Consider the following 14,172-nt stretch of genomic DNA (forward strand, 5'->3'; position numbering starts at 1 on the left):
AACTTCTCATTGGAAAGAAAATCCAAATTCTCACTCTTTACAAGGCTCCAATATTGAATTTACATTTATAAATTGGAAGTTTATATTATAAGTTTAAAATTTCCTTATGCAACAAATGGACATGTTTTTGTTAAAGAGGAGAGAAAATGTTATGTATTCAACTTTTTTAAGTGCATGATGGAACTTGTTTGGGTTCTTTTTTTAGTTCTTTTTTCTTCTTCTTCACTGCATCACTCCATAAACTAATAGACAAGATGCATTGTTTGAAAAGGGTGAGTGGGAAGCCAGCAGCAGCCCAGCCTTTGGCCTTGTGCAGGGGCAGCCCTTGAGATTTGTGCAGAAATGTTGGGTTCCACAGAACCCAGCTTGCAAATGATCTTCAAATAAGATTCTAACTGTAAATTCTGAATTTTTTTTTTAGGTCTGGTGAGGAAGGGTATTATCCTGAACTTACAGAATTTTGTGAAAAGTGTCTTAGAGGCTTAGCTCCTGAAAGTAGAGCCTTGAGGAAAGATAAGCCTGCAGCCACAGCATCCAGTTTTACAGCAGAAGAATGGGAAAAAATTGATGGTGATATAAAGGTATCTAGTAATGCCAATTTTTGATAGATATTGTTGTAACACTGTATACATCTATTTCACTTATCCAAAGTCCTTAGGCTTGATGGCTGTCAGGAAAGGGCTTTTTAGTGTTTATTACTTAGGTAGTATTGGTTGCTTTGTAAGATAATTTTTTTGTTTTAAATGGCAGTTATCATGCTTGTTTTTTCCTGATTACAAAAGTAATACTTGTTCATAGGATAACATTTGGAAAATAGATAAAACTGCTAAGCATAAAATAAGAATCATAATCCTGTCACCTCGAGATAAGCACTGTTAAACCATTTTGATATATACACCACATTTTATTTATCCACTCATCTGTTGAAGGACATTTGGGTTGTTTTCATCTCTTGGCAATTGTGAATAATGCTGCTATGAACATTGGCGTGCAGATATCTGTTCGTGTCACTGCTTTCCAATCTTCCGGGTATATACCGAGAAGTGCAATCGCTGGATCGAATGGTAACTTTATTTCTAGTTTTCTAAGGAACTGCCAGACTGACTTCCAGAGTGGCTGAACCATTATACAGTCCCACCAACAATGAATAAGAGTTCCAATTTCTCCACATCCCCTCCAGCATTTGTAGTTTCCTGTTTGTTTAATGGCAGCCATTCTAATCAGCGTGAGATGGTATCTCATTGTGGTCTTAATTTGCATCTCTCTAATAGCTGGTGAAGCTGAACATTTTTTCATGTGTTTCTTGGCCATTTGTATTTGCTCTTCAGAGAACTGTCTTTTCATATCTTTTGCCCATTTTATAATTGGGCTGTCTGTACTATTGTCATTGAGTTGTAGGATTTCTTTATATATGCAAGATATCAGTCTTTTGTCAGATACATGGTTTCCAAAAATTTTTTCCCATTGAGTTGGCTGCCTCTTTACCTTTTTGAGAAATTCCTTTGAGGTGCAGAAACTTCTAAGCTTGAGGAGTTCCCATTTATCTATTTTTTCTTTTGTTGCTTGTGCTTTGGGTGTAAAGTCTAGGAAGTGGCCGCCTAACACAAGGTCTTGAAGATGTTTTCCTACATTATCTTCTAGGAGTTTTATGGTACTTTCTTTTATATTGAGATCTTTCATCCATTTTGAGTTAATTTTTGTGTAGGGTGTGAGGTAGGGGTCCTCTTTCATTCTTTTGGATATGGATATCCAACTCTCCCAGCCCCATTTGTTGAATAGACCATTATGACTCAGTTCAGTGACTTTGGGGGCCTTATCAAAGATCAGTCGGCCATAGATCTGAGGGTCTATCTCTGAATTATCAATTCAATTCCATTGATCTATATGTCTATCTTTGTGCCAGTACCATGCTGTTTTGACAACTGTGGCTTTATAATAAGCTTCAAAGTCAAGGAGTGTAAGTCCTCCCACTTCGTTTTTCTTTTTTAGAGTGTCTTTAGCAATTCAAGGCATCTTCCCTTTCCAAATAAATTTGATAACTAGCTTTTCCAAGTCTGCAAAGTAGGTTGTTGGAATTTTGATTGGGATTGCATGGAATCTGTAGATGAGTTTGGGTAGAATTGACATCTTAATGACATTTAGCCTTCCTATCCATGAACATGGAATATTTTTCCATCTTTTAAGGTCCCCTTCTATTTCTTTTAGTAGAGTTATGTAGTTTTCTTTGTATAGGTCTTTTACATCTTTGGTTAAGTTTATTCCTAGGTACTTGATTTTTTTAGTTGCTATTGAAAATGGTATCTTTTTCTTGAGTGTCTCTTCAGTTTGTTCATTTCTAGCATACAGAAACATTACTGACTTATGCACATTAATCTTGTACCCCGCTACTTTGCTAAATTTGTTTATTAGCTCTAGTAGCTGTATCGTCGATTTCTCAGGGTTTTCCGGATATAAGATCATATCATCTGCAAACAATGACAGTTTTACTTCTTCTTTTCCAATTTGGATGCCTTTTATTTCCTTGTCTTGCCGGATTGCCCTGGCTAGCACTTCCAGCACAATGTTGAATAACAGTGGTGACAGCAGACATCCTTGTCTTGTTCCTGATCTTAGAGGGAAGGCTTTCAGTCTCTCACCATTGAGTACTCTGCTGGCTGTGGGTTTTTCATATATGCTCTTTATCATATTGAGGAAGTTTCCTTCAATTCCTACCTTTTGAAGTGTTTTTATCAAAAAGGGATGTTGGATTTTGTCAAATGCTTTTTCAGCATCTATTGAGATGATCATTTGATTTTTCCCTTTTGAATTTTTAATGTGTTGTAATACATTGATTGATTTTCGTATGTTGAACCATCCTTGCATGCCTGGAATGAACCCCACTTGGTCATGGTGTATGATTTTTTTAATGTGTCTTTGGATTCGATTTGCAAGTATTTTGTTGAGGATTTCTGCATCTATATTCATTAGGGAGATTGGCCGGTAGTTTTCCTTTTTTGTAGCATCTTTGCCTGGTTTTGGTATTAGATTGATGTTAGCTTCATAAAATGAGTTAGGTAGTATTCCATTTTCTTCAATGTTTTGAAAGAGTTTGAGTAAGATTGGTGTCAGTTCTTTCTGGAAAGTTTGGTAGAATTCCCCTGTGAAGCCATCTGGCCCTGGGCATTTATTTGTGGGAAGATTTTTGATGACTGATTGGATCTCTTTGCTTGTGATGGGTTGAGTGAGGTCTTCTATTTCTTCTCTGGTAAGTCTAGGTTGTTCATATGTTTCCAGGAAATTGTCCATTTCCTCTACATTATCCAGTTTGTTGCCATACAGTTGTTGATAGTATCCTCTTATAATTTTTTTAATTTCTTCAGGATCTGCAGTTATGTCACCTTTTTCATTCATTATTTTGTTTATATGGGTCTTCTCTCTTTTTGATTTTGTCAGTCTAGCTAGGGGCTCGTCAATCTTGTTGATCTTCTCAAAGAACCAACTTTTGGTGATATTTATCCTCTCTATTGCTTTTTTGTTCTCTATGTCATTTATTTCTGCTTTAATCCTTGTTATTTCTTTTCTTCTACTTGGTTTAGGATTGGTTTGCTGTTCATTTTCTAGCTTCTTCAGTTGATCCATTAGTTCTTTGATTTTGGCTCTTTCTTCCTTTTTAATATATGTGTTTAGTGCTATAAATTTCCCCCTTAGCACTGCTTTTGCTGCATCCCATAGGTTTTGGTATGTTGTGTTCTCATTTTCATTCGTCTCTATATATTTAGCAATTTCTCTTGCTATTTCTTCTTTAACCCACTGATTGTTTAGGAGTGTGTTGTTTAACCTCCAGGTATTTGTGAATTTTCTAAGTCTCTGATGGTTATTGACTTCTAATTGTATTCCATTGTGGTCAGAGAATGTGCTTTGAATAATTTCAATCTTTTTAAATTTACTGAGGCTTCTTTTATGTCCCAGCATATGATCTATTCTGGAGAAAGTTCCGTGAGCACTAGAAAAGTATGTGTATCCTGGTGATTTGGGATGTAATGTTCTGTATATGTCTGTTAAATGTAATTCATTTATCAGATTGTTTAGGTTTTCAATTTCCTTATTGGTCCTCTGTCTGGTTGATCTATCTATAGGAGAGAGTGATGTGTTGAAGTCTCCCACAATTATTGTGGAAACATCAATTGCTTCCTTTAGTTTTGCCAGTGTTTCTCTCATGTGTTTTGTGGCACCTTGATTGGGTGCATAGACATTTACGATTGCTATTTCTTCTTGTTGAATTGCCCCTTTTATTAGTATGTAGTGGCCTTCTTTGTCTCTCAAAGCATCCCTGCATTTAAAGTATATTTTATCTGAGATTAATATTGCTACACCTGCTTTCTTTTGGCTGTAGCTTGCATGAAATATTTTTTTCCATCCTTTCACTTTCAATTTCTTTGTGTCCCTGTGTCTAAGATGAGTCTCTTGTATGCAACATATTGATGCTTCATTTTTTTTGATCCATTCTGCGAATCTATATCTTTTAATTCGGGAGTTTAATCCATTTACATTCAACGTTATAACCGTGAAGGCATTTCTTGAATCAGCCACCTTATCCTTTGGTTTATGTTTGTCGTATATATTTTTCCCCTCTGTCTATTATTATCCTTTAATGTACCCATACCGAATCTCTTTAGTACCGAACCTTTCTCCAAGTCTCTCTGTCCTTTCTTTGTTTCTCTGTCTGTAGGGCTCCCTTTAGTATCTCCAGTAGGGCAGGTCTCTTGTTAGCAAATTCTCTCAGCATTTGTTTGTCTGTGAAAAATTTAAGCTCTCCCTCAAATTTGAAGGAGAGCTTTGCTGGATAAAGTATTCTTGGTTGGAAATTTTTCTCACTCAGAATTTTAAATATATCGTGCCACTGCCTTCTCGCCTCCATGGTGGCTGCTGAGTAGTCACTACTTAATCTTATGCTGTTTCCTTTGTATGTGGTGAATTGCTTTTCTCTTGCTGCTTTCAGAACTTGCTCCTTCTCTTCCGTGTTTGACAGTGTGATCAGAATATGTCTCGGAGTGGGTTTATTTGGATTTATTCTATTTGGAGTTCGCTGAGCATTTATGATTTGTGTATTTATGTTGTTTAGAAGATTTGGGAAGTTTTCCCCAACAATTTCTTTGAATACTCTTCCTAGACCTTTACCCTTTTCTTCCCCTTCTGGAACACCAATGAGTCTTATATTAGGACGTTTTATATTATGTATCATATCCCTGAGGTCCGTTTCGATTTTTTCAATTTTTTTCCCCATTCTTTCTTTTATGCTTTCATTTTCCATTCTGTCATCTTCCAGGTCACTGATTTGTTGTTCAACTTCCTCTAGTCTTGTACTATGAGTGTCCAGAATCTTTTTAATTTGGTCAACAGTTTCTTTAATTTCCATAAGATCATCTATTTTTTAATTTAGTCTTGCAATGTCTTCTTTATGCTTTTCTAGGGTCTTCTTGATATCCTTTGTATTCTGTACTATGGTCTCATTGTTCATCTTTAGTTCTTTGAGTAGCTGCTCTAGGTGCTGTGTCTCTTCTGGTCTCTTGATTTGGGTGCTTGGGCTTGGGTTATCCATATCATCTGGTTTTTTCATATGGTTTATAATTTTCTGTTGTTTTTGGCCTCTTGGCATTTGCTGAACTTGATAGGGTTGTTTTAGGATGTGTAGACCAATTGAAGTCCTTATCTCTAATTTATCAGATCTACAGCTTCGTGCAGTACACTTTCTCTAACTAACCAGCAGGTGGCGTCCACGAGCCACCTGTTCTCCACAAGCCAGTTCTCCCCTGCTTTGCCTTTGTGGTGAGTGGGGGAGTGAGTCTTGTGAGGTCCAATTGGTGTACCAAGCTTGCGTGTGTAGTTGGTGTTGCCCGCCCTGTATATGGGGCGTGTTTCTGGGCAGTCAGGGAGTGGGGGTGGCTCTAACAATCAAATCTCCCTGGTGATCCTGGAGTTTGAAAGCTGCTGCAATAGTCTAATCCTTCAGTTCAGTCCTGCCACAGTTTGTCTCTGCCACTGACCCAGAAGTCCTTGGTATTGGTGTATGGCTCCTGAGACTTGCAAGTGGGTCCCTCTTCCAGGCCATGCACCCCCTGGTACTCTGTTGAAGGATGACTGTGCTATGTCACAGGTGAGTACCCTCCCCCCAGGGCGGTTCTGGGCTGCTGGGCTGTGTAGGGAGGCTCCCAGTCTGCTGAAATGATGGCTGAATGGGGCTTTGTTAATTCACACTGCTCCACCTTCCCAACTCTGGGACAATCAGCTGAGGTTGCAGGGAAGGCTAATGTCCACGCCCAGTTTTGTGGAGTGTGCCTGTTATTAGAAGCACTTCCGTCACACTGGGTTGTCTGGGGCAGCTCTGGGCTATGGGGCTGGCGTTGGGCAGGAGTGTTTCCTGTCCACCAGGATGATGGCTGTGAGCGGACAACCCCCTTTTCTTGGGAAGTTGTGGTGTTTAGTAAAATTTCTCAGCCACTGGATTATTACCTTTTGTGTCAGAGCTCTCTTAGTTCTGATCTTGACTTGACCTGCCCAAATTGCAAGTCTTTGAAGCTTTCTGTATTGGGCTTCTTAGAGTAATTGTTTTAGAAAAAGAAAAAAGGATTAAAAAATAAAAAATAAAAGGGCCCTCCTCACAGATCTAATGGGTTATGGAAATGCTAAGAGACAAAGCAATTAGGGCCATTAAGGAAAGGTTCACAGGGCAGAGAGATCAGCTTTTCTTCGGGATTTGCATATGAGCCTGAGGGCCTGAGCTCTGCCCTTCCCCTTTCTATGTTCACCAGAACTCCAAAAATCCTCCGCTTTTATTTGGAGTTTTTCATGCTGTTTTTTTCTATGTGTGTCTCCTCTCTGCTGCGCTGGCTGCTCTCAGATTCTCTGGTGTCTGGTCTCAGTCTATCTATGGTTGGAGTTTGGATCAGTAGAATGAGTTTCCAATAAGGGCTGCCACTGCAGTTCTCCCTTCTCCTTCCCGGAGCTGACAGCCCCTCCTCCCACGGGACTGAGCCTGGCAGGGAGGGTCGCGGGTCCCCTGGCTGCAAAAACTTACATATTTTGCTGATCTCAGCAGTTCCACATTTTCATGAGTGTTGTATGAAGTATGCCTAAAGTCATATTGCTCTGTGGTGTCCAGTCCACGCAGTTCCTGGCTTTCTACCTACTTTCCTGGAGGAGTAACTAAAACATAGAGCTCACCAGTCCACCATCTTGCCCCGCCTCTTCTCCATTTTGATATATAAATACCCAGCAATATAGTTTTTAAATAAATGTATCTTTTTAAAGCCCAAGTGGGATATAGTATATTGCTTTGTAACCTGCTGTTTGTGACTAGGAGAATATTGTGAGATTGAATATGTGAGTGTGTGTGTGTGTGTGTATGTGTATTTTTAAATGGCTAAATAATCCATCCTATGGGAGAACATTTCTGTAAATAGTGCTATACAAACATGTTTGCCCATTCTCTTTTTTTTCCCACCACTCTGGCTATTTCCTTAGGGTAAATTATTATAATTCAAGTTATTTGATCAAAGAATTTTATTTTAAAGGTTTTTGAAACATATTTTCATGTTCTCCACAAGTGTTGTACTTTGTACTCTCTCACCAGCAGTGTATAAGAATGACCATTTTCAGGTGCCCCTCACTGGATACTGCAATTACTTTTTACATTTTTAAAATCAAGTAGATAGTTGGAAAATGATAGCACTGTATTTTTGATTGTTAGTACAGTTGAATTTTTTCATCTATCATCTGTCATCTCTTGTTAATTTCTTGTTTGTATCTTTACTAATTTCTTTTAATCATGTTTATTAAGGTATAATTTACAAGCAGTAAAAATCACCAATTTTGTATTGTTGCATTTTGATAACTTTTGGCAAATGTATATGTTACAGAACATTTCCATCATCCACAGAAGTTTCCTTGTGCCCTTTTGCAGTCAATGCCAATCACATACCTTGGCCACTGGCAACCACTAATCTGCTTTCTATCACTAAAGTTTTGCCTTTTCTAGATTTTCATATAAATGTAATCATACAATACATTGTCTTTGTGTGGTTTCTTTCACTTAAGGAACTGCTTTTGAGATTCATCCCTGCCTGTTGTTGTGTACGTCTGTTGTTCATTCCTTTTAGTTGCTAAGTAGTATTCCATTTTATGGATATCCCATTTGTTTATCCATTTACCAGTTGATGGACAAACTGCCCAAAGTAGCTGTGCTATTGCACAATCTTGCCAGCAATGTATAACAGTTCCAATTGAACCGCATCCTGGCCAACACTTAGTATTCATCAGTTTTGTTCATTTAGCCATTCTAGGTATATAGTGGTATCTCAGTGTGGTTTTAATTTTCATTTCCCCAGTGACTAATGGTGTTGAGTGTCTTCTCATGTGCTTATTTGCCATCCATTTATCTTCTTGTATGAAATGTCTGTTCAAATCCATTGCCTACTTACAAAACTTAGGTTGTTTGTATTCCTATTATTGAATGCTAAAATAGATGTACTTTATGAGATACATATTTTGCAAATATTTTCTCATACTCTGTGGCTTGGCTTTTTATTATCTTAACAGTGTCTTTGAAAGAACAAAAGGTTTTAATTTTGATGAAATCAATTTTTCTTTTTATAGTTTGTGCTTTTATGTCCTATTTAAGAAATCTGTCTAATCTATGACACCTAAGGTTTTCTCCTATGATTACTGCTAGGTCTATGATCTGTTTTATGTTATTTTTGGATATATATATATATATATTTTTAAACACACACACATACATATAGATGTAAAATCCTTATGGATATCCAATTGTTCCAGCACCATTTTTTGAAAGATTATTCTTTCTCCATTGAACTTCTTGGTACCTTGTCAAAAATCAATTGACCATGTATGTGTGGGTCTATTTCTGGATGCCCTCTATTCTGTTTCATTAATATAAATTTACTCTAGTACCTCATTGTCTTGATTATTGTAGCTTGAAATCAGATAGTGCCAAGTCCTCTGACTTCATTCTTCTTTTTTTTAAGTTTTTTCTTTTTTTTCCTATTCCAGGTCCTATGCTTGCCTAAAGTAGCTTACTAGGATTTGGATTGGGATTGTGTTGAATGTGTGGATCAATTTTGGAAAAGCTGACATCTTAACAATATTGAGATAATGATCCATGAATGTTCTATATTTCTCCACTCATTTAGGTCTTCTTTAATTTTTTTTCAGCAATGTTTTGTAGTTTTCAGTGTATGGGTCTTGCACATTTTTTGTTAAATTTCCTTCTAATTATTTCATGTAAATTATGCTATTGTTGATGTTATTGTTTCTTTATTTCAATGTTCCATTGTTCATTGCAAGTATAGATTGCTTATTGACTTTTTAAATATTGTCCTTGTATTCTGTGATCTTGTTAAATTTATAAATTGTTCTAGTAGTATTTTTAATAGATTCATTACTTTTCCATATATAGGATCATGCTCCTTATGAATAATGGGTTATTTACTCCTTCTTTTCCAATCTTGCTGCATTTTATTTCTTTTATTTGCCTTCCTGCACTGGCTAAGAACTCTAGTACAATGCTGAATTGGAAGTGGTGAGAGCAGATATCCTAAGTGCTTGAACTTAGGGAAAGCATGCAGTCTTTCACCATTAAGTATGTTAGGTTTTGTGTAGATGTCCTTTATCAGTTTGAGGAAGTCCTCTCTGTTACTTGTTTGATAAGAATTTTTATCATGAATGGGTATTGAATTTTGTGAGATGTTTCTTTTTGCATTTATTGATATGAACATATAGTTCTTTGTAGTTTGTTAATAAGGTAAATTATGATTGATTTTCAAACGTTATACTAACTTTGCATTCTGGAATAAACTCTGCTTGGACATGATGTGTTATCTTTTTTTACATATCACTAAATTTGATTTGCTAAATTTTGTGAAGAATTTTTGTGTCTGTGATCATGATGGATATTGGTCTATGGTTTTCTTTTCTTGTAATGTTGTTTAGAATGAATTGGGACACATACCTTCCTTTTCTATTTTCTAGAAAAATATTTTAGAATTGTTATTATTTCTTCCTTACTTGTTTTCTAGAATTCACTATTGATGCTATTTAGGCCTGGATTTTTCTTTGTAGGAAAGGTTTTAAACTATGAATTCAATTTCATTGATATAGAGCTGTATCTTTCTTCTTTAGTGAAATTTGGAACTTTGGATCTCTCAGCTAATTTGTCAAATTTAAGGGTGTAAAGTTGTTTATAGTATTTCCTTCTTGTCCTTTTAATGTCTTGGTGAGCTATAGTGATATCCCTTTTTCATATTGTTCATTTGTGTCCTCTCTCTTATTTTCCCGATCACTCTGGCTAGAAGTTTATCAATTTTATTGATCTTTTCAAAGAATCAGCTTTTAGTTTCATCAATTTTCTCTGTTGCTTTTCTGGTTTCTATTTGTTGCTTCCTGTCTTATTTTTATTATTGCCACCCTTCTCCTTAATTTGGGTTTAATTTGCTCATATTTTTCTGATATATTAAGATGGAAGCATATATTACTGATTAGAGAACTTTCTAATATAAGCATTCAACACTCTAAATTTCCTTCTGAGAACTGCTTTTGATGCATCCCACCAATTTGATATATTGTGTTTTCACTTACATTCAGTTGAAAATATTTTCTAATTTCCCTTGTGATTCCCTTTTTTGGGTTATTTTAAAAGGTATTATTTACTAACCATATGTTTGGGGATTTTTCAGAAATCTTTTTATTATTGATTTATAGTTTAATTCCTTTGTTGTCAGAGAAAATACTTCATATAATTTAAATTCTTTTAAATTTATTAGACTTGTTTAATGGCCCCATTTGTGGTTTTCAAGTGTGTGCTTGAAAATAATGTGATTTCAGTTGTTATTATATAAATTTGGTTGTTGTCTGAGTCTTCTATATTCTTACTGATTTTTGTCTACTTGTTTTATGAATTATTATTATTTTTTAATATTTTTCAAAGATATTTTTATTACACCAATATAAATGCCATACAGCCTGCTACACCATGTTGTATTTTTACAACTGAAAACCAAGGAGTAAACTGAGTATAACGGTGACAAACTAGAATTTTTAGGTATAATTTTTTATAAAATTGGGAAGGGTATAGATAAATATAAAGGTAAAAACACCTGAAAAACCTAAAAAAGGGAAATAGTAACATCAATAGACTATTCTGGGATTATATGATGTTACTATTGTAATTTTCCTTGCAATTTTCTGTGTGTTTTAAATGGGCAAAGGAAAAAATAATATTATACGTCATACTATGTTTAATCTTTCTCTTATTGCTGGATACTGAGGTAGTTTCCAGTTCCCAATTCCAACCCTTACTCTAAGAAAAAATTCAATTTTTATGAATGTACATCATAAGGAAATAAGGCACACCCTCATTTTCCACACATCAACCCCATTTCAAGTTTGACTTTCCTGTGGCCAGAATGGAAAGAAGTGCAGGTAGACCTTTTCTTTTACCATGAGTTCATTTACAGTTCATGGATTACCCACACTGCCAGAGAAATGATGGTTAAGGGGAGGAGGTCATGTTTGTCATGAAAATGCTTTTGTTTATCAAGGATTCAGCAAACATGTCCACTGCCTGGTGCCCATGGAGCCTCCAGAGCCTCCAGAGGTAGTGTGCAGCTTCAGGACAGGCATTTACTCAATGAAGTGAACAGAGAAGGTAAGCGCCACCTAGGGCCAGGGTATAAATCTGCATCTTGAATTCCAAGTGGTTTGTCCTTCCTTGTGCAATTAGTCTTGCTTCAGAACAACTTGTTTGTTCATCATCCTTTAAATTCCACTGATTCTGCATCAAAGGAAAAGAGGCCTGGGCTAGGGTGGTGAGAATGCCATCTTCCTCCTCTTGAAGCTGAGGCCCTGGTGAGCTTCACAGCATGTGGAGCAGAGCTGGAAAATCTTCCTTGCTGAAGGGTGGTTTGGGTGCTGGAGTCCTGCTCCTGGGGATCCAAATTCAGAAAAGGTTATACCTCTTACTGTCAATCTGTGGTTGGCAGACGCTGATTTAAAGGCTTGATGCTTCTAGATATTGCCGGTGCAGCTGGTCGGTTGACTGTGCCAAATGCTGCCACAGGTCTCTCAAGTGAGTCCTGGATATCAGAGTGTCCCTTCAGGAGGCTCCCACTCTGCAATCAGAGCTTGGCAGCACTCATCCCACCATTCAATAAAGAAAGTTATGTCTTGATGACTTAGATCCTTCCACTGCTTTTTACTGTCAAGTTTAAACTGCAAATAATTCTTTGACTCTGGTACTTCCAGGTCAATGGGTTCAATGGGCTCACTGCAATCCTGGCATTTTCCTTGGTCCTGGGGACCTAAAGGAGTCTCAGTATCTAAGAACTCCCTTTCTGGAGGCAGTACTGTTGGCAGCTGATTCACTGGTGTCAGAGGTGGGTGAGGGTTCTCCAACCCCTGCACAGTCTGGGTGGGCTGGACCACCAAGATAGTTGGTGCCTGGTTTGCATGACCCGCAAAGGGATCCCAAGGAACAAAGGATGTGTACAGTATAAGACAAGAATTTTGGTTGATAATGAAAGAATTAGAGGGAGGAATATCATGGGACCTGCTTGAGACAGTAGAAGGGTCATTTTGGTGCTGCTGAACAGTCAGCTCTTTCCTCACGTCTGGGGCATCTGCCAAGGAATTCACAGGTGCCCCTTTGCTCCGCTTCTGGTGCCGTGCTCTTCGGTTCTGAAACCACATCTGAATTCTTGATTCTGGAATGCCTGTTTCTTTAGCCAGTTCTTCCCTAGTAGCAATACCAGGGAACTGGTTCTTCTCAAAGGCTTGAACTAGGACACTGATTTGAGATCTTGTCAGGTATAACCGGTTTCTTCTGTGTCCTGCCCTTAAATATTCTTGAGTCTTTAGCAAAGGCTGATCCTGAACCTGGGTTTGCTCTCCCACAGACCTTCTAGACTTCAGTCGCTGGGCCTTTAATTGTCTCGTTCTGTGATTTTGAAACCAAACGTGAATTCTAGGCTCCGGAATACCAGTATCTTTGGCTAGCTGTTCCCTGGTAGCTATACCAGGGTAAGGGTTCCACTTAAAGCATGCTTCGAGGAGATCCTTTTGACTCCGGTTCAAAACAATCCTCCATCTCCGGGCTTCTCTTTGTAGCTTATCATTTATGGGGCTCGTGGCTGCCATCTTAATTCTGAAATTCAAGTATGGTGTTTCCATGAATTATTGAAAGAAGAGGTTAAAAACTTGCTCTATAATTTTGGATTTGTCTGTTTTCCCTTTGAATGCTGTTGGTTTTTTCTTTATGTATTTTAAAACTCTGTTATTAGATATCTACTCATTTAGGATTATTATGCTCTCCTGATAAACTGATTTCTTTATCATTATGAGATGTTCCTTTTTTTCTTTGGCAGTATTGATTGTTCTGAAAACTATGTTTTTTTTTTTTTGTTTGTTTGTTTTTTTGTTTTTTTTTTGTTTTCATTTTTTATTGAGATTGTTCAGATACCATACAATTATCCAAAGATCCAAAGTGTACAATCACTTGCCCCTGGGTACCCTCATACAGCTGTGCATCCATCACACTTAATTTTTGTTCAATTTTTAGAAACTTTTCATTACTCCAGACAAGAAATAAAGTGAAAGATGAAAAAAGAAAAAAAGAAAAGGAAACTCTAATCCTCCCCTATCCCTAACCAACCCCCCTCAATTGTTGACTCGTAGTATTGATATAGTACGTTTGTTACTGTTAATGAAAAAATGTTGAAATACTACTAACTGTAGTATATAGTTTGTAATAGGTATATAGTTCTTTCCTATATGCCCCTCTATTGTTAACTTCTAATTGTATTGTCATACATTTGTTCTGGTTCATGAAGTGATTTCTAGTATTTTTACAGTTGATCATGGACATTGCCCACCATAAAGAATCAGACAATACCACCAATGTCAAGTGTCTAACATGCCTCTCCTATCCCCCCCTCTCATCTGCATTTACCTTGGTATATCACCTTTGTTACATTAAAGGAAGCATAATACAATGATTCTATTAGTTACAGTCTCTAGTTTATGCTGATTGCATCCCTCCCCCAATGCCTCCCCATTTTTAACACCTTGCAAGGTTGACATTTGCTTGTTCTCCCTCGTAAAAGAACATATTTGTACATTTTA

The 14,172-nt window shown here is 37.0% G+C and overlaps 1 protein-coding gene across 3 annotated transcripts in view; it reads left to right on the top strand.

Annotated features, from left to right (window-relative positions):
* The window catches only part of SPAG1 (sperm associated antigen 1), a 146,334-nt gene that overhangs the window by 6,324 nt on the left and 125,838 nt on the right, over positions 1-14,172 (top strand). For all 3 annotated transcript variants that reach the window (XM_037802947.1, XM_037802946.1, XM_037802945.1), the window contains one exon: positions 422-581. In XM_037802947.1, coding sequence (XP_037658875.1) covers positions 422-581 — 160 coding nt within the window. The remainder of the gene's footprint in view (positions 1-421; positions 582-14,172) is intronic.

Source organism: Choloepus didactylus, chromosome 14 (assembly GCF_015220235.1).
Source record: "Choloepus didactylus isolate mChoDid1 chromosome 14, mChoDid1.pri, whole genome shotgun sequence".
In the NCBI taxonomy this organism is placed as follows: Eukaryota; Metazoa; Chordata; class Mammalia; order Pilosa; family Megalonychidae; genus Choloepus; species Choloepus didactylus.